This window comes from Saimiri boliviensis, chromosome 2 (assembly GCF_048565385.1).
Source record: "Saimiri boliviensis isolate mSaiBol1 chromosome 2, mSaiBol1.pri, whole genome shotgun sequence".
In the NCBI taxonomy this organism is placed as follows: Eukaryota; Metazoa; Chordata; class Mammalia; order Primates; family Cebidae; genus Saimiri; species Saimiri boliviensis.
The window spans coordinates 96,057,182-96,078,674 of NC_133450.1; the positions used below are offsets into that span (position 1 = coordinate 96,057,182).

Consider the following 21,493-nt stretch of genomic DNA (forward strand, 5'->3'; position numbering starts at 1 on the left):
GTTTCCCAGGCTGGTTGCAAACTCCTAGGCTCCCAAAGTGCTGGGATTAAAGGCATGATCTACCCAGCCCAGAGGTTTATAATTTCCAACCTGAGAAGTAGAGTCAGGACTGATCAAAGTTTATAATTTTTAACCTGAGCAGCAGAGTAATATGAATAAACAACTGAAGGACTATTTGTGAGTTCTTATTGATGATTAAGAATTAGTGTAAATCTGAAGTTCTAAATTTAAGAAGTGAAGAAAGGAGTTACAAAAGCAGGGCCATTGTTATTCATTTCTCATATTTAAAATGCATGTTGGGCTGGGCACGGTGGCTCACGCCTGTAATCCCAGCACTTTGGGAGGCCGAGGCGGGTGGATCACGAAGTCAAGAGATCGAGACCATCTTGGTCAACATGGTGAAATCCCATCTCTACTAAAAATACAAAAAATCAGCTGGGCATGGTGGCGCGTGCCTGTAATCCCAGCTACTCAGGAGGCTGAGGCAGGAGAATTACCTGAACTCAGGAGGCGGAGGTTGTGGTGAGCAGAGATAGCGCCATTGCACTCCAGCCTGGGTAACAAGAACGAAACTCCATCTCAAAAAATAAAAACAAATAAAAAATAAAATGCGGCCGGGCGCAGTGGCTCAAGCCTGTAATCCCAGCACTTTGGGAGGCCGAGGCGGGTGGATCACGAGGTCGAGAGATCGAGACCATCCTGGCCAACATGGTGAAACCCCGTCTCTACTAAAAATACAAAAAACTAGCTGGGTGTGGTGGCGCGTGCCTGTAATCCCAGCTACTCAGGAGGCTGAGGCAGGAGAATTGCCTGAGCCCAGGAGGCGGAGGTTGCGGTGAGCCGAGATCGTGCCATTGCACTCCAGCCTGGGTAACAAGAGCGAAACTCTGTCTCAAAAAAAATAAAAAATAAAAAATAAAATAAAATAAAATGCATGTCGCTGAATCTTGAAGATGAAATTTCTGAAGAACTTTGCTTTCCTACCATACCATTTAAATTTACTAGTGGTATTGTCCTAACAGCTATCTTTTATGGTTCAAATAACCAAATGGGAGACCCACGGAAAGAATTTGTGAGCTTGTGAGTCTAGAATCATATATATATATATTTGCGGTAGAGTTTTGCTCTTCTCGCCCAGGGTGGAGTGCAGTGGCGTAATCTCGGCTCACTGCAACCTTCCCCTCCCAGGTGCAAGCAATTCTCCTGCCTCAGCCTCCCAAGTAGCTGAGATTACAGGGACCTGCCTCTCAGGTAGCTGAGATTATAGGCACATACCACCACGCCTCAGCCTACTAAGTAGCTGAGATTACAAGCACCTGCCACCAAAATTTTCTGTATTTTTAACAGAGACAGGGTTTTAACATTTTGGGCAGGCTGTTCACAAACTCCTGACCTCGGCCTCCCAAAGTGCTGGGATTACAGGCGTGAGCCACCACACCTGGCCTAGAATCATATTTTGTTCAAGCTGAAACTTTAAATTAATTGCTGACTTATGATGTAAGGATAAACATGCTTTTTTAAGCAGCAGTTGCAAAAACAATAAATCAATTCTGCCATTCAGTCCTTTAAATGCTCAGCAAATTACTGAGAGTTGCATTAGTGGAAATAAATCCTTATTGGAACAAAGCTTCTCTTTTTTGCCTTTTTAACTTATATATGAAAATCAGAATAAAATACACATATACTAGGTGCTTCCTCTAAGTCTTGCTGAGCACCGTATTATGACTATCAGTTGCTTTTTATTGGAGGTTCATATGAGTCTGTAAAGAAATATGTACTTTCAATTTACCTGTGGAGCAAGGTAGGAAAAAATCCTAGAGCACAGAAGTCATTAAATATGTCTACAATGGTTGCATAATATGGGCCTGTGGGGAACATTCCCATGTGAGACCCCCAAAAGGCGTGAGTCTCACTATACGGTGAGTTTGATCCCAAACACAGTTTCCTACTGGAGGCAGTCGAGCTATCTGGAAATACAGGAACTTAAAGATGAATGATCAGTTTCTGATATCAACCACAATATTGTATGGGCCTAAAACTATGCATTGCTGTTAGACCGAGTGACCCCCTACCAGCAACCGGTTCCTGATTTTAACCTTTTTATGACTCTTTAAGAATAAGCCTTAAACCTTACCTGACTGCCTTGTACCCTAGATAATGGTTTAACTGTCGATATTTGCAAAGCAAATGCCACCATAAGGGATGGCTTTGATTTCTGACTCAGAGACTCCTGAATGGGGAAGTTGAGGTAAGTTGAGTCAGGAGTAGACAAAGGAGAATCTGGTTAAAAGATATTCTGATGAGGAAAACCAAAAAACCTTTTCACATCTCAGTTCTAAAACAAGATCAAACCAGAGATACCTGCAGCCAGGAGGAATAATGTTTGGATGTAAACAAGCTTTGTGATTACAGGAAATTCTGTTACTTTTTACAACTTCTGATTGCATATCTGACTTCTCTATTGTATAGGCCATGTGAGGCATACATTTGCATTTCCTCTTGCTATGACGTAAACCAGAGCCAAGAAAGTGTATTTATTCCTGGCCTTTGAGAAATAAAATTTGCTGTTTAGGCACAGCCTATCAGCCCTCCAGACGCCTCGCTTTCTGTCTCTCTGTCTTTATTAATTTTCCAGGCGCACTCCCTCTTCCAGGTATTGGGACCCTCTTGCAGGTCGAGAGACCCCGGGCAGACGTGCCTACCCGTCCCGGACAGTCCACGACATGGGCCTCCAGCAGCTATGGCCCAACTCACTTTTCAGTAATGAAAGGGCAGGAAGATGGTGAAATCTTTCTGATATAAACAAGCTGATGGGGATTTTGTGGCTGCCTCCATGGTATGCGTCAATGTTGTACTGATTCACACTTTCTTTCATTTGAATATATGCCTTCAACACCACTGACCTTTGTTTCCAAAAGGAATAGGAAACATTTTTATAGGGTTTTGGTAAGTATGGTTTTGTGGATAGACATCTTACAAGTCTTTAAGTAAATGCATTTCATAATTCTAAATTTTAAGTGTGATTTCAATTAAAAATAAAAACAAAACCATCTTTATAATAGCACTAGACAATAAATATTTGTTGAATGAATAAATGGATTAATGACTTTATTCATTATGAATCCTTATGCTATTTCTGCCTACCTAGCTTCCTTTGGACTGTAATTTGATTTCTTCTATTGATTGTCTTTAGGGAAAGAATGACCCCTGTGGTAGTGAAGCAGCTATAGTGGCATTACAATTATATTCCTCATAGGAATTTAAAATTTGGCATTGTGGTTTTATTTGTAGACATCACTAGACTGTGAATGCTTCACTGTAGAGCCTCGCATAGTGCCTGAAATGTCCAGTGAATGCTCCCTGCTTCCGTCTAGGTGGTTGTTTCATTTAGTCAGGGCATCAAAGAAAACATTCTCATCTTTAAAAACTGGATAAACAGTAATTCTAAAAATAAAAAGTGAAATAAAATTTAAGGTATGGTGGATGGCTTATCAAACAGGAGATAGAGCAGATGAAGACATGGTCATGTCTGCCCTCTTTCTTTCATTCTAAATAGATGTCTTCCATCAGATACTTTGGATGAAGCTATTTCAAGTGCACATGTGGGAAGTTGGCTCAGGATAAATTACTTGGCATCAAGCTATCGGTAATATTGTTACACAGGTGAAAACAGGTTAAAATGAACAACATGGTGGCTTGCACCTGTAATACCAGCTACTGGGGAGGCTGCAGCAGGAGGATTACTTGAGGCCAGGAGTTCAAGGCTGCAGTGAGCTATGATTGGGCCACTATACTTCACCTGGGCAACAGCAAGATCTTATATCTAAAATAATAAAATGAACAACAGGAACAAACTTTAAGGGAAGAAGAAAAGGCAAAGACGGCATATAATTGAACTATGACATTTTGGAGATGTGTGGAGGAGATGGCCATCATTACCAGGTAGCTCTTGCCATATGCCTAATGGGGATGGGAAGGTGGTAGGATACACAGACAAGCCGTTTTCATCTTTTGTAGTACAAACCAACTGGCTTTACCTGTTTTTTTTTTTTTTTCCTCCCACGCCAGTAACTTGCTCAGGCTTGGTTCCACATGCACCTGTTTCTTGCAGCAGCATGGCCCAGTAATTCCAGAAGTCTGAATCGATCACATTTATTTGTCTTACGTAAAAAAGGCTTGGTCTTTGGAAATTATTAAAATGCAATGGAGTGCTTTACATGGAGCTATGGAAGTTCAGATACTGCTGTTTCTATCGTACACACTAATGATGTAGAGTGGTGAGGAGCCACCTGACATCTATTCCAGCAGGTAGGGACTAGAATAGATGCCCCAACCCATCTCCCTCTGGTGAGGATCATATGACCTGAAAAGATGCTCTACAAAGCAAAGGGAGAGTTGGAACAGGAAGTATTAGATAAAGCATGACTCTTTAAAGCAGAAAAATTGAGAAAAAACAATGTTATGACTTTTGCCTTGATATGGCTAGGGAATAAAAAGAAAATAACCACATGCAGTCACATGAAGTTAGATATTGTGCTCTCAAATATGTTCTGAGGACTGTCAGCCTGGAACCCAGCATATGGGTCTGCTATAGCCCCAGATCACTTCCAAGGGGCAGAAGCAATCTCAGCCCACAAAGGTTGTTTGACATCTCCTCTCAACAAGGTCTAGACCAAGCTTGTCCAACCTGCAGCCCATGGGCCATATGTGGCTCAGGACAGCTTTGAATGTGGCCCAACACAAATGCATAAACATTCTTAAAACACTGAGATTTTCTTCATGATTTTTTTTTAAGCTCATCAGCTATCATGAGTGGTAGTGTATTTTATGTATGACCCAAGACAATTCTTCTTCTTCCAATCTGGACTAGGGAAGCCAAAAAATTAGACACCCCTGGCTTTAGGCCAAGATAATGAGGTCAGCCCAGAATCAAGGATTCCCTTCTTCTTCCACCTGGATTGGGTTGAGAATCAACATTTCCTTTAAAAATGATCACTCTACTTAAAAGAGTGTGGCATTCCCCCTTATGAATCACAAGAGGATAATCTTCTCAAAGTAACCAAATAAGCACAGCACTTAAAAATAATGGAAACATTCATTCAACACAAATCAGAAAGTACTTTTTTTAAAAAAACAGAGGAAAGTGTTCATGGAATTTGTGTAGTTAAGAGTTAAAATTTGGCCAAAATAATCTGAACAGATAGCTATATAGTTAGGCTCCATTCTATCAAGAAACATAGAGGAATAGAGGTATTTTAAATGTTGTGATATTCCCTATGTAGAATCCCCTTTATAGTATTTTCATATTGTACTATAATATAATGTATCTGTTTACTTGTCTATATCTCCCTCTAGGCTATAAGTTTCTTGAAGAAAAAACTCACTCTCTCATTCTTTTTTATAGTAAAAGTTAGCATAAAGGTGCCTGACATATAGGTGGCCAGGCACCTATTCAAACACTGTAGAATGAATGCTTTTACAGCTAGTAAATAGACCAAAGTTCATACCCAATATTATATTCTGCATATTGTCAATAGAAATATTGGAGGAGCAACTGGAATCAGCTATGCAGAAAATTTTTGTGGTGGTAAAGAGGGTTCTGATCTTAGATGCTTTCAGTCAGAGCTGCAGTATACAATTGGATAGGTTGTTCACTGCACAAGGTTAACCAGCCAAGGGCACTAATTGGGGCAGAAAATCCAGCCTGTGTTCTACTTGACAAGCCATGAACTCCAAGACTGCTCTGTATCTGTCCACAGGAAGCAATGGCTTTTTTTCAAATTCCTTCAAAGGTACTGTGCAAACTTCAGATGGTCCTGATTTAAATAATGACTTAATGTCTCACAGGTTACATCACAGGAGCCAGAAAAATTGCGCTAGCAATCTGATTCCACCAGAAAAAGAGTGAAAGAAACAGTGAAGATTGTCTGTTCTTAAATTGAAAACACCGAGGTTGGAGATGGTTTTTCTCTGGATTCTCAACATAGGGTGATGTGCTTATAAAATAAAATTTTTTTGGCTGGGTGCTGTGGCTCAAGCCTGTAATCTCAGCACTTTGGAAGGTCAACGCCGGTGGATAACGAGGTCAGGAGTTCAAGACCAGCCTGGCCAAGATAGTGAAATGCCCCCTTTATACTAAAAACACAAAAATTAGCTGGGCATGGTGGCAGGCGCCTGTAATCCCAACTGCTCAGGAGGCTGAGGCAGACAATTGCTTGAACCCGGGAGGTAGAGGTTGCAGTGAGCCGAGATCGTGCCACTGCATTCCAGCCTGGGCAACAGAGCGAGACTGCATCTCAAAATATATATGTGTGTGTGTATATATATATATAAAACATACGTAATATTTGCTGCATGCACTGGCATATATATATGATCGTCTTCCTCCTAATTTAACTATAAATCCATCTGTGTTGTTGTCTAATAAATACTGTTAACACTCATATCACGCTTAAGTACCAAGCATAGTTCCAAGCCCTTGAGGTATATTTTCTCATTTACTTTCAACACAAACCTGTGAGGTAGGTACAATTTCTCTCTTCTCTTTTACAGATGAGGAAGACGAGGCATAGAAACGGTAATTTTTCAAGGGTAAGATGCAAAGACAAAAATAAGTAAATGGGGACGCAAGGGAACCCAGTATTCCATCAAGGGAGCGGATATATATATATATATATATATATATATATATATATATATACATATATATATACACACACACACACACATATATATAAAAGACCCACATAAGTGAGCCTCTGTATTCAACCTGATCCTAGAATATGAGTTTCAGAATCAGAAATGCACAAAAATCTGGAAGAAACCTTAAAGTTCATAGAATTCCATCGCTGTAAGGAACTTTAAATAACATCTGTTCCAAGAATCTTAATTTTACAGATGAGGAAGCCAAAAAGATCAGGGACATACGTGATTTGCCTGTGGCTTGTTAGCAAAGCTAAATCTAGAACCTGGTTGTTTTCTCGCTCTCAATCTAATACCCTTTACCACAGCTGGCTGGACTTGGCATCATTATAATCAACTAACACTGATTCCGTGCTGTGTGGGAGAGGCTGACATACAGACTTGGTTTCTGTTTTCTCAACCTCATTGCAAGGCCCTCCAAAGGGCCTTGCAATGAGGTTGAGAAAACAGAAAATCTAAGTCTTAGAAGTATTAGAAGATAAACAATAATATGAAATGGCATATGAAGCTAGTGGGAGTGGTGAGTGATGGGTATTGGGTGGAGTGCCTTGTATCCACCCCACACCTAAACGTCCTGGTTCTCTCTGGAGCCACCCAGAGTCAGGTGACAGAAGGTCCAGGCAGGCCTCAGGAGGGCCTAAGGTCAAAAAAAGCAACGCTGAATCCAACATCCCGGGGTCTGCTTGACACGTAGCTGAAGGCTCTGGGCTCATGATCCACATTGTATGGATGAGTAGGGTAAAGCCTATCCACATCTGGACTGTGAACTCCACAGGAGTGGGGCCGAGGCAGCTGTGCATGGAAACCACAGGGAAGGAGGAAGCGAACAGAGGAGGCCCAAGAGCGGCGGGCGACCAGAGGCGACCCGGCACTCCCCGTCAGAAGGGCAGGGGGCGCGACCGGCGCGCGGCGCTGGAGCAGCCCAGTCTTCCGGGGCGGCGCGCGCGGCCGGGGGGCGGGGCCGGGGACGAAGCGCCGCCTACGTCGAGCTGCGTGACAATGGGGTGGGCCGCAGAACGCAGCTGCGGCGGCCGCGGGTCTCGTGGGGGCGGAGCGGCCGCCGCTGCCGCCGCAGCACAGGTCGGCATTTGAAACATTAAGAAAACTCCAGGTGGAGAGGACGGTGGCGTTGAATGTGTGGCGGAAGCACTGGGGGTCAAGGCTCCGCGCGCCGCCGGCTGACTGGCGGCGTCTCCGTAGCATGAATTACCCGGGCCGCGGGTCTCCGCGGAGCCCAGAGCATAACGGCCGAGGCGGCGGCGGCGCCTGGGAGCTGGGCTCGGACGCGGGGCAGGCGTTCGGCGGCGGCGTCTGCTGCTTCGAGCACCTGCCCGGCGAGGACCCGGGCGACGGCGACGTGCCCCTGGCCCTGCTGCGCGGAGAGCCCGGGCTGCATTTGGTGCCGGGCCCCGAGGACCACAACCACCACCTGGCGCTGGACCCCTGCCTCAGTGACGAGAACTATGACTTCAGCTCCGCTGAATCGGGCTCCTCGCTGCGCTACTACAGCGAGGGCGAGAGCGGCGGCGGCGGCGGCGGCAGCTCCTTGTCGCTGCAGCCGCCACAGCAGCCTCCGCTGGTCCCGACGAACTCGGGGGGCGGCGGGGCGGCAGGAGGGGGCGTCGGGGAGAGGAAACGTACCCGGCTAGGTGGCCAGGCGGCCCGGCACCGCTACGAGGTCGTGACGGAGCTGGGCCCGGAGGAGGTGCGCTGGTTCTACAAGGAAGACAAGAAGACCTGGAAGCCCTTCATCGGCTACGACTCGCTCCGCATCGAGCTCGCCTTCCGGACCCTGCTGCAGGTCACGGGTGCCCGGCCTCAAGACGAGGACCGGGACGGCGACCATGTGTGTTCCCCCGCGGGGCGGGCCTCCAGTTCCGGAGAAGACGACGATGAGGACCGCGCCTGCGGCTTCTGCCCGCGCTCGGCGGGGCACGAGCCCGAGATGGTGGAGCTGGTGAACATCGAGCCTGTGTGCGTGCGGGGCGGCCTCTACGAGGTGGATGTGACCCAAGGAGAGTGCTACCCGGTGTACTGGAACCGTGAGTAGTGGGCAGGGGGTTGGGTGGGATGGGCTGCCCCTGCAGGGGCGATGCGCACTGATACGGGTTTGGGACTGGGTTGCCGCGAAGAGGGAGGCGCGTGAGGCCTGGCGTGTGGCCGGGAGCAGGATGGAGATTGTGCAGGGAGCGTCGGCAGGTAAAGGGTAAACGAGCAGATGGCCAAACCCAAGCTGCCTGGGGTCAGGAGGACTGGATACCGCCGGGGGTAGCGCCTCCTGGGTGAGCCGGATGCTGCTACCATCCCCTGAAAATGATCCAGGAACAGATCCGCAGCCCGAAGGTTTAATTTCGTGATCCTACCAGCTTTGTCCACCTGGGGATCTGATTCGGTCTTCGTTTACCCTGGACAGCCTATGATTTAAATAGCGGCAAGTCTTCTGGAGTAGGAAGGTTTGAGAGGATCTGCCCGAGAATCAACAGCTTAGTTATGGACTCAGGAAAAGATAAGATTTCCACTGGTTGTGTTGGGAGAGGTGACAAGAACTGCCTGAAGCAGCTCTGGGTAGAGAGGTGACAAGAACTGCCTGAAGCAGCTCTGGGTAGTGGATCCGCTCCCTTGATGGAATACTGGGTTCTCTTGCGTCCCCATTTACTTATTTTTGTCTTTGCATCCTAACCTTGAAAAATTACCGTTTCTATGCCTCGTCTTCCTCATCTGTAAAAGAGAAGAGAGAAATTGTACTTATCTCACAGGATTGTGTTGAAAGTAAATGAGAAAATACACCTCAAGGGCTTGGAACTGTGCTTGGTACTTAAGCGTGATATGAGTGTTAACAGTATTTATTAGACAACAACACAGATGGATTTATAGTTAAATTAGGAGGAAGACGATCATATATATATGCCAGTGCATGCAGCAGATATTACGTATGTAATATATAGTAGATATTCAGTAGTCACAGAAGTTACGGACCACCAGTATTATAATTTGTAATATACGCTTTTAATTTTCATGGACCCAATACCCTAACTCAGATGCCTTCATTGATTGTCACAGCCCTTAGATCCTCCATACAACACTCTGCTTTCTATTAATTAGAAGGATTGATGACAGCTTCCTTTTTGTATGTTTAGCACCTTATCATCGGCAGAGTCCATCACTTTTATCTTTGTACTCTGATAGGGCCTAGTGCAGTAGATATTCAATAACTAGGTATTCAGTTGCATCAGTGATTCTTATAAGGTTAAAACATTCATGCGTTAAGCCTGACTTACTAAGGTAGCAATTCCAAAGTGTGTTGAATCAGTAAATAATCATAGCAGGAAATTTAATTTCTTACTGCACCTTAAGGTGATATTAAAGGCATTCGTTACCATTTTTATAAGGTCAGATTCAGTGAGATCTGTTAGATCATTCACTTTTTTAGACTATAAACTTACTAAAGACAGGGTATGTTTATTTATTCAGTTCTTTCTATTCAGAGTATTTGTATGTGCATAACGGTATTCTTCTGAAGGCATTAAGAAAGATGGAAAACCCTTTCAGAGCGTCCCACTCGGTGTTTCCATCAAATGACTTAAGCAGCACCAGAGATTTTCTTTTTTTTTTTTCCTTAAGAAAGAAGTACCAAGACTTAGTGGAGCCAGAAAGTTGGATAAAAATACAGGGCATCCTTGAAGAGGGGACAGAGAGGACTCTTATTCTTAGATTTAACTGAAGTATATTCACCGATAATACTGTGTGCTCTCCTGGTTTTTGATAATATTGTTAATGCTTGCGTGGTGCATCAGTCTTTACAAAGTGGCTTTTGACATTTTTTACAGTGATAGCAAATTAATAGTAACATTATAGACATGAAGAAATGGGTTCAGCGAATTAATGAACTTGTCCAAGGTCACTCAGCTAGAAAGTGATGAAACAATTCATTCATTAGTCTAGTGGGAGAATAGAGTGCAGTATGCAAAGACCTTGACCCATCCAAGGATGAGGGTATCAGGAAAGCATCCCAGAAGATTTAAGACAGAGCCCTATAGGATGAATTAGTGAAGCAGGGAAATGAAGGGAAGGGCATTCTGGCTAGATGGGGTGTCTAGAAAGGACACAGACCTGAAACTGCATGGCATTTTAAGGAAGTGAGGTCTGCACCTGCTGGCACTGAGACACATGGGGTGGGTTTGGGCTTTGACCAACGACAGAGACCGAGGTATGTGAGGGCTGGTGTTTGGTCAGGGACAGGATGGAGATTGTGAAGGGAGCACCTGCACATGAATGACACATTTGGGAGAATAGCTGGAAAAGGGACAGGGTAGATATGCGGTGCTAAGGAGTTTGGCCTTTATCCTGTGAGTAATGAGGAACCAAACAGTTGAAAGTTTTTTATACTTACATGTGATTAAAGACAATGCAGAGGTTGAGCTGGAGAGTTGGAAGCAGAATACCAGTAGAATGCTAGTGTCATAAATCAAGTGAAAACTGATGGGGGTCTACAAAAGTTAACCTGAAGATAATGTGTACTTATCTTTCTCAATTTTTCTTTCCTAAAGCAAATAACCATTATGCCAATTATAGCTTATAAATTCATTTTTGTTAGGTAGCATAAGAGCAACACTATTTTTATCTCTATTTTGGCATTTTCTAAACAGTTCTCTATAAGATATAATCTTGTGGATGTTCAAACCTTCGTGTGAGCTACAATAAAAACACAATAGTGCTTTTTGTCTATCCTGTAATTTACCATTTCTCACAGAATCTCATATAACTTTAATTGGTTTCTTAAGTCTCTGTGTATTATATAAGTTTTCACACTTTCTAGGAGGGTCCAGTCCCTGTATGAGTTCTTCAGCCTTTCTTCAAATAGAAAAACTGATACTATACTTTGCAGCTTTTGACCTTCCCCCTATTTTACTTTTCCTTTTTAGCTGTTTTGGAAACTGTCTGGTTAATGGTAATAAACGTTTTTAAAAATCCAGTAAGTTCCTATGTAGAATGGTGGTATGAACCCATTAGCCATTTAGATTTTGTGGCCTAATTTAGCCCACTGCATCTGGGTGTCAAGACCAACAAGTTAGCTATACCTAGTCTAAAAGAAAGATTTTAATTCATTCTTCCTTTTGAACTTGACTAGCAAATAAAATTTGAATTAATTTGGGGTACATGAATCAGAAAGGAGAACAGAATTTGTCTTCTGTTGATGGGGAGCCAGTATTATTATATATGAAAAAATATTGTAGTAAACTTATTTTTGTTTTTTTACATGTTTAACTATTCTGGCTGCATGTAGATGTTTTAGATAAAAACTCATATTTGCTGAGTAATGGTTAAGTGAACTCTCTTGTTCGCAGTGTTCTTCCTTTTGTATTCACTTCATAGACTTGTTTTGAGGATTATTATATGTAACATGCTTATTACAGTGGTTGGCACATTGTACCAGGTGTTAACTATATGTGGATCTCAAAGAACTGTACACCTTATTTTTAGAAGCTCACATACAGGTTAGTAACATTAATCTGTGCACAATTGTTGAGTGCACAGTTTCTTGTTATTAGTCTGTACCTCATCAGAGGTGAAAGAATGTCTGTAAGGAATATTGGCAAGACAGTGGCCAAAGCATTTAGTAATAGCTGATGGGAAGGCATATGGAACATTCTAGAGATATTTCATGAGCTTAGAATAATTCAATAATTATTCTAATTACTGCCACTGTGATGTGGCAGTTTGCACTAAGGAGTTATGTGATTTCTGTTCATTAACTGAATTAATAAAGTTATTTAATTGATCAAGTTTTTATATGTAGTTTCCAGAAGGAGTCTAACTGTAAGCCACAGATTTCTTCTTTCCATTCCCTCACTCACCACCTTCTTGTATACTTATAAAGCCTACTTGCATTATTGTAATTTTAAACCATTTTCAGTTTCAAATGCTTTAGAAATAAACCAGTTGTCTTTATGGTGTATTGCAACAAGGAGAAAATTATATCCCCAATAAAATGAGATTTTAAAAACTAGAGCTTTTATCTTCATTACATAATGTTTACAAATTTGGCATAGATGTGACCATGTTATTCATAATAACAATCCTTTGTGTGGCACAGGGCATTATGGGAAAATAATGGAGTCCCAGGGGTAGAAGGCACTCTTTTTTGTTCAGTTTCTGCCTCCAATAAAGCAGGACTATAGAGATCATTTCTGACCCTGAAAAAGTGTTGGAGACTTTTATTTTTTACTGTTTATAACTGTGTTATCTCCCACTAGCCTGGACTAGAAAGCAGCCTTGGACTGCGTTGGAACCCTGACTGCTCAGGTTTACAGTACCAAGGCCCCAGTTTTCTGAGAACTCAACTCATCCCAGATCCAGTCTGCTTTAGAGTGCATTTTAGAATGCACAGTGACCTGCTAAAACAGAACAAGGATGTGAATAGATAGTGACATGTTTTGAGGGCAGGCCTTGGCACCTGACCACGGCATTTGGGACTTTTCTTTCCCTTTGAAATGTGCCATTACTTTAAAAGTTGATCTAATATCAGTTATTGATTCACCTTATGTATGGCTGAAATGTTATAATGCATGTTTTGCAAGTACATTATGCAAATGCTTAGAGAAATCAGTGTGAATTTCTTATCCCTGTCAACCCTTTCTGCTTTTTTTCCTCTTTTACGATTTTCTTTTTTTTTTTTTTTGAGACGGAGTTTCGCTCTTGTTACCCAGGCTGGAGTGCAATGGCGCAATCTCGGCTCACCGCAACCTCCGCCTCCTGGGTTCAGGCAATTCTCCTGCCTCAGCCTCCTGAGTAGCTGGGATTACAGGCACGCGCCACCGTGCCCAGCTAATTTTTTAGATTTTTAGTAGAGACGGGGTTTCACCGTGTTGACCAGGATGGTCTCGATCTCTCGACCTCGTGATCCACCCGCCTCGGCCTCCCAAAGTGCTGGGATTACAGGCTTGAGCCACCGCGCCTGGCCATGATTTTCTTATAAAAGAGACCTTTTATATGCTTCTCTTTTCCAAATTTTATTTCCTGGGCCTTTTATCTCCATATCACTCTTTATAGTTTGTATTTTGCTGAGAACTTTGATGTCTGGAACGTACAGTTGATCCTTTTTTTGGAGAGAGCAAGAAAACAATCTGGATGTGCTGGTCAAGGAATCTTCTGAGAATTACAGACTGCGGGAGGAAAGTGAAGGTCAGGGAGGAACACTAGAAGGAGAAAGTATTATTCAGAGGAAGGCTGAGACGAAAAATATTGGCAGAAGAGATTGGGAAATAGATAGTTGTGGAATTCCTGATAACTAGGGGATCTGAGCTAAGACCTTTGTTATTTCATGAGCGTAGTGAAATTTATACTGTGCATGTTATATATATTTTTTAAAAACTGTCAGCGTTGATGAAGGGTACAGATATACAGGGTCTCTTTTTTTCCGCGGTACACTCTAAAAGTTCAGTTAAAAAGCAGAACAAGGAAAAAAGTTTTTAATAGTTACTGTATATAATCTACAGTTCTACTTTTTTGATTCTGCATTGGTAAAGGGAAAAAATGTAAAAAGTGTTGAATCACTGTCAATTGAGTGGATTAATAGGATGAGAATCACAATGTAGATACTTTCTGATACCTCTAGATTAGGAGACAAGTGAAAATCAAGGTGGTAAAAAAATATGTATAGGAACTTGCCTGTACCAGGGAGCTAAAGAAAAACAGTAGCAAAATTGATATGATCATATAAAACTAATTCTATTTTGTGTACTGCTTTTCAACATTACCAAATTGTCAACAAGACTGAATTATAATTCCATTACTTCTGTTTTTGTTTTTGTTTTTGTTTGTGAGATGGAGTTTTGCTCTTGCTGTGCAGGCTGGAGTGCAATGGCGCCATCTTGGCTCACTGCAACCTCTGCCTCCCGGCTTCAGGCAGTTCTGCCTCAGCCTCCTGAGTAGTTTAGATTACAGGTGTGTGCCACAACGCCTGGCTAGTTTTGTATTTTTAGTAGAGATGGAGTTTCACCATGTTGATCAGGCTGGTCTGGAACTGCTGACCTCAAGTGATCGACCCGCTTTGGCCTCTGCAAGTGCTGGGATTACAGGTATGAGGCACCATGCCCAGCCTAGTAATATTTATTTTAATGTCTTATTACATTAAGCTATATCTAGATAATCTTTATAATCATTGCTCTTCTTTGTTTAAATAAACTCTACTAAATGACTGCTGGGGTCAGGTCACCCTTTGAAAATGACATTGTTATTACTTCTGTATTCCAACACCTTAGATATTGGAAAATCCTTGCAAGGTACAAATTCATCTGAATGGATGGCTTTTTCCAGATAATGGAAAGTTAAGTGGAAGTCTCTATAATGTTACTAATTGTCTCTGGCTGCTTCTTAGTGGTCTATTTTTCTGAACATTGATGCAAGGTGTCCTTTGAGGAACATAATAGGGGACAAATAACTAGTTGAACTATGTTAAAACTTTTTTTCTGGTGTGAGGGATGGAGTCTTGCCCTTTCTCCAAGGCTGGAGTGCAGTGGAGCAATCTTGGCTCACTGCAGCCTCTGCCTCCTGGGTTCAAGCAGTTCTCCTGTCTCAGCCTCCTGGATAGCTGGGATTACAGGTGCGTGCTACCACACCCAGGTGGGAGGATTGCCTCAGCCTAGGAGGTCAAGACTGCAGTGAGCTATGATCACTCCACTGTACTCAAGCCTGGGCAACAGAACAAAACCTTGTCTCAAAAAAAAAAAAAACCGTTTTGGCCATGAGCAGTGGCTCACACCTGTAATCCCAGCACTTTGGAAGGCTGAGGCAGGTAGATCACAAGGTCAGGAGTTAAAGACAAGGTTTTGTTCTGTTGCCCAGGTCAGAGTACAGTGGAGTGATCATAGCTTTCTGCAGCCTTGACCTACCAGGCTCAGGCAATCCTCCCACCTCTCAGCCTCCCAAGAAGCTAGGACCACAGGTGCATGTCACCATGCCCGGCTAATTTTTAAAATTATTACTTGTAGAGACATGGCCTTCCTGTGTTGCCCAGGCTGGTCTCAAACTCCTGGGCTTAAGCAATCCTCCTCCCTCAGCCTCCTACACTGCTGGGACTGCAGGTATGAGCTACCACGCCCAGCCTTGTCAAGACTTAAGAGTTCTAAAGCATATGCCATGGAATGCTCTGCTCAGTAATTTTATTTATTTTTTTTTTGAGATGGAGTCTCCCTCTGTCGCTCAGGCTGGAGTACAGTGGTACCATCTCGGCTCACTGCACCCTCCACCTCCTAAGTTCAAGCGGTTCTCCTGCCTCAGCCTCCTGAGTAGCTGGGATCACAGGCCTGTGTCACCATGCTTGGCTAATTTTTCTATTTTTTAGTGGAGACAGGGTTTCACCATGTTGGCCAGGCTGGTCTTGAACTCCTGACCTCAAGCGATCCACCTGCCTCAGTCTTTCAAAGTGCTGGGATTACAAACGTGATCAATTGTGCCCAGCCTCTGCTCAGTAATTTTAGATGTGCACAGAGAGGAGTGTCCGAATTACTTGTAAGCCTTAGTATAGACATTTAGTTAAACGCAACCCCACTCTTATATTTTGCAGCTTACTACAACTACTTCATAGCAACTTTAAGTTCATATTTTATTGGCTAAGTCTATTATTCTAAAGAGTTCTGTAGAATTACTTGTAACTAGGCCCAGGGTATCTCATGTGTACCTGATACACCCACTTAAACCTTCAGTAAACTTGCATTTTAACATCTGATATATATTTTAACATTAAGTGCACCCAAGTTTGTTTACGGTTTTTTTTTTTTTTTTTTGAGACGGAGTTTCGCTCTTGTTACCCAGGCTGGAGTGCAATGGCGCAATCTCGGCTCACCGCAACCTCCGCCTCCTGGGTTCAGGCAATTCTCCTGCCTCAGCTTCCTGAGTAGCTGGGATTACAGGCACGCGCCACCACGCCCAGCTAGTTTTTTGTATTTTTAGTAGAGACGGGGTTTCACCATGTTGACCAGGATGGTCTCCATCTCTCGACCTCGTGATCCACCCGCCTCGGCCTCCCAAAGTGCTGGGATTACAGGCTTGAGCCACCGCGCCCGGCCTGTTTACGGTTTTTTTAAACAAAGTGTTTGCTGTAATCAAAAGACAATTATAGGAAAAGAGAATCTACTTCAAACCAAAGACGTTGTTGAGCACCACCACTCAAACTGAGATAAGCACAGTGTGTTTGCTTGAACTCTTTCAGTGACACATATTCTACCCATTTGGCTATCTACTGCTGAAATTAACCTTTCCTATATGGCTAACACCATATGAGACAAGTGTACATGTCTGTAGGGTTTAGGAGAAGATACTTGCTTTTGCTGAACATTCTCTCCGTATAGCCAACACTGTTATGCTTCATACTTAAGATTAGCACAGGTTACCCATGGTTCTACTCTTTGCCTTTTACTGGAAAACATTAGGACTCCACATTTTAGAATATCCGTTTGGATGTATTTGCAGTTTATTCTTCAGCCTGTTTACTGTTTGGTCTGTTACACTATTTAGTATACACTACATTATCTATTACACTTTTTTGGGTAAGGGAGAAAGGTGCAACTATATCTCATGTATAGTGAATGGCCCTAATCCTGGAATACCGGGTTGAATCATTTGGAATTCTAATTGCCAGGCAGGATTCTGTCTTTTATGGAGAGACTACAATCCATCAAGAAGTATGATAGGCCCCATATAAAGGTTGAACCTGATTTCCAGCATTTGTTTTCAAATCGCCTCTCACCTTACCACAGCTCATCAGTTTCATCTCTGCCACCTCCATTTCAGTTCTTACTAGTTTTCCTAGGGAGGCAACATTGTTTAGTGTTTTAAGAATGTTAAGGACCACTGGATCCAGACTTGGCTCAAATCCCAGCTCTGCTGTACACTCTGCGACCTTGGGCAACTGAAATTCCCTGTGCCTTAGATTCTTCTTCTATAAAATGTGGAGAATAGTATCTACTTCTTACATTGTTTTTAATAAAAGAGTTAAAATATTTGAAGATCTTAAAATATCCCATGATATTTTAAGTTCTATAAAACTGTTAGCTGTGATTGTTTCTCCATCTTCCTGCCTGTTCAGTCCTTCCAAATTTCCAACCTACTTGACATTCTTGGCTCTCCTGTTTAAATTTATAGTTTCTTTCCTCACATGGCATATCCTTGGCCCGCCATCTTGGTAATCATCTCTCAAGTGGGAAGAGCTCTAAGTCCCCTGTAACTGTTGCCTGCCTTTATGAGAACCTGTGATTTTCGTCTGCTCTTTCAGGCCCCAGAAAGGTCAATGCTGTCTTGAGTTCTCCTGGCTTGGACCTAAGAGAAGTTTACCAGTCTTTCTCTTACAATCTGTTGTCTGTGGGAAAGGAGGAATTCTTTCCCATAAAAGCATTCTAAATTCTTAAGCATCTGCTTTTTTTTTTTTTGTAGACAGATCCTATCACCAAATGTGAGAGATGCCAACTTTATCCCCAGAGCTCATTTAGACCGTCTCTCCCAGCTACCGGGATGTTTGATACAATAGAGAACTTTACAGCTTTCTACAAGACTCCTCAGTTTTCAGTTAAGGGAGAGCCAGTAATGTTCTTGGTTTTTTGCCTGTCAGCAAGAAAAAAATGGCCCACAATTTTTATGAAAACTATGAGAGAATTTTACTTAATTGATCTGCAATTAAACCAGCAGTAGTAGGGATGGCAGCCAGGTTCTGGCACTTAGTGTAAAATGTAACATAAAATAATCTTGAATCTCTCCTTAGTCAAAGGAGGAGGCAGCCATTCCTTATCCAGCATTGGTGATAAAAAACATGTGGGAACAGAAAAACAGATCTTTGTTGTCAAATTCCCTTACTTTAAATCCTTGACTTACCTTAGCTATATGCCTTCAGGCAAGAATAATCTCTGTAGCCCAATTCATTTCTTCTTTGTAAATGAGGATCATGCCTGCTTCCCAGAGTTATCAGGTGATTGTTATTAATTATTAAGACTCAATTGTTATTATTAAGATTCAATTAAAGTACATATGTGCAGAATGCTTAGTACTTGGGTCAGTAAGTGTTAGCTAAGCCAGGCTGATATATTTGCTCTTGAACTAGCAGCCTGTTTCTGGAAATTAAAAAATATGTGGTAAACCTGTTCTATTTGGGTTTGGTGGGGCGAATGGTGGAAAGCTGTGGCTCCATCAAAATTGCTTCAGCCTATACTTGATAACCATATATATACATACATTCACATATATACCATATATATTTGCATGTACGCATCTTTTTTTTTTTTGAGACGGAGTTTCGCTCTTGTTACCCAGGCTGGAGTGCAATGGCGCGATCTCGGCTCACCGCAACCTCCGCCTCCTGGGTTCAGGCAATTCTCCTGCCTCAGCTTCCTGAGTAGCTGGGATTACAGGCACGCACCACCATGCCCAGCTAATTTTTTGTATTTTTAGTAGAGACGGGGTTTCACCATGTTGACCAGGATGGTCTCGATTGCTCGACCTCGTGATCCACCCGCCTCGGCCTCCCAAAGTGCTGGGATTACAAGCTTGAGCCACCGCGCCTGGCCGCATGTACGCATCTTAAAATGACTTAATCACTCCAAGAGTTCTGGGAATCACAGTGAAGTTTCACACCACCTTAATTTCTCCTTTGAACTCTGAGTTTAAACAAAGTGAAGACCTTTCTAGGTAAGATGAAGACAAAGGAATACTTTTCAGCCTCTGATTGCCTCTGCTGGATTCTGTAGTCTGCAGAATGGCAACCTGCATTATTAATTTCTAGTGTTTTTATGTGACCAGTAGTTTGCAGATTTCATTGAGTGTAACAGTAACTGGGAAGATTGTTAAAATGCAGATTCTCAGATCTGATTACTGGAAATTTGGTACAAGAAATCTGAGCTAGGGCCAGAGAATCTTCCACTTTAATAGAAGAAATTCTGATAGCAGAGCGTTTGAAGACTTCACTTTGGTAATTCTGTTAGTTCAGAAACCCCCTCATCTGAATGGCTAGAAGCTGCCTCATCTTCAGTTGTCTTCACTTATACTCCAAGAATTACCAGTTCAGTCGGTCCAAGGTTACATTTCAAGAGATTCTGGGGGAATTGGCCTTCTTCTGGCAAATTGGTACTTTTATTTAATCTCAGTTATTCTTTCTACTTCTGTATTGCCACTCTGTCCTTCAAATATAAAACTTCTGTGACTTGTTGATCTTCTGTATTACTTTGTCAGTGAGGAGAAGGATGAAGTCTCCAACTACAATTGTGGATCTGGTTAGCCTGTTAATGAAGTTATATTGGTTTTTGCTTCATGTGTTTTGAAGCTCTGTTCATAGATGTGTATACATTTAGGATTATTATATCCTTTTGATTAAATACTGACTTTATCATTTTGAAATATCCCCCTTTATCTCTGGTAATGTTTCTTTTGTTGAAATCTACTTTGTTTGATACTAACACAGCTACTCTAGATTCCTTTTGATTAGTGTTTGTAATTTATATCTTTTCCTGTGATTTTTCTTTTAAATCTATATGTGTCTTTTACCTATCTGTTGGATCTTGCTCTTTTTTTTTTTTTTTTTTTTTTTTTTAAGATGGAATTTCTCTCTTCTTTCCCAGGCTGGAGTGCAATGGCACAATCTCGGCTCACTGCAACCTCTGCCTCCCAGGTTGAAGTGATTCTCCTGCCTCAGCCTGCCAAGTAGCTGGGGTTACATGCATGCACCAACACTCCTGGCTAATTTTGTATTTTTAGTAGTGATGGGATTTCTCCATGTTGGTTAGGCTGGTCTTGAACTCCTGACCTCTGGTGATGTGCCCACCTCGGCCTCCTAAAGTGCTGGGATTATAGGCATGAGCCACCCTGCCTCGCTGGTTTTGCTTTTTAAAATTTATTCTGACAACATCTGCCTTTTCATTGGCATGTTAGACCATTTACATTTAGTGTGATTAATTCTAAGTTTGATTCTAAAATGAACATCCTGCTACTAATTTTCTGTTTGTCCCATTTGTTCTTCGTTTCTTTCTCCTCTTTTCCTGCCTTCTTTTAGATTGCATTTTTTTTTTTATGATTCTCTTCTATCTTTAATATTAGATTTTAGGGATACTTTTTCATATTTATCTCGGTATGTGTTCTTTTAGCTTTTTTTCCTTTTTTTGAGACAGAGTCTCACTCTGTTACCCAGGCTAGAGTGCAGTGGCACAATCTCAGCTCACCGCAGCCTCCACTTCCCAGGTTCAAGCAATTCTCCTGCCTAAGCCTCCCAAGTAGCTGGGATTATAGGCGCTGACCACCACACAAGGCTAATTTTTGTATTTTAGTAGAAACAAGGTTTCACCATGTTGGCCAGGCTGGTCTTTAACTCCTGACCTCAGGTGATGTGTCCACCTTGACCTCCCAAAGTGCTGGGATTACAGGTATGAGCCACTGTGCCCAGCCTCTCTAAGCTTTTTGAATTTCAATTACATATATGATAGATAATTTGATATAGTTCCCCAGTTCATGCATGCTCTATTCTGTTTTTTAGTTTCCCCCCCCACTCTTTTTTTTCTTTGTATTTGTATTTAGGTAATTTTTATTAACCTGTTTTTGAGTTAACTGATTGTTTCCTCAGCTATATTGATCAAAGGTATTCTTTATCTTATGTTTCTAGTTTCTAGCATTTCTATTTGACTCTTTCATAGTTTTCTGTCTCTGAAGGGTTCAAAAATTATTGTGTCACTTGTGAAAACTGGAAGAACCTTAGGAGCATACTTTCATTTACCCCCCCCATAGCTGTTTTGCCATTGTCATACATTTCATTTCTATT

General features: G+C 42.3%; 1 protein-coding gene across 8 annotated transcripts in view; it reads left to right on the forward strand.

Annotated features, from left to right (window-relative positions):
* The first annotated feature begins 7,701 nt into the window (after positions 1 to 7,701).
* DDHD1 (DDHD domain containing 1) overlaps positions 7,702 to 21,493 on the forward strand; it is a 197,430-nt gene continuing 183,638 nt past the window's right edge. For all 8 annotated transcript variants that reach the window (XR_012516317.1, XM_039469313.2, XM_039469315.2 and 5 more), the window contains exon 1: positions 7,702 to 8,744. Coding sequence is in view for 7 of the 8 variants with exons in the window: in XM_039469313.2 (XP_039325247.1) it covers positions 7,904 to 8,744 (841 nt within the window). In the remaining variant the exon portion in view is untranslated. The remainder of the gene's footprint in view (positions 8,745 to 21,493) is intronic.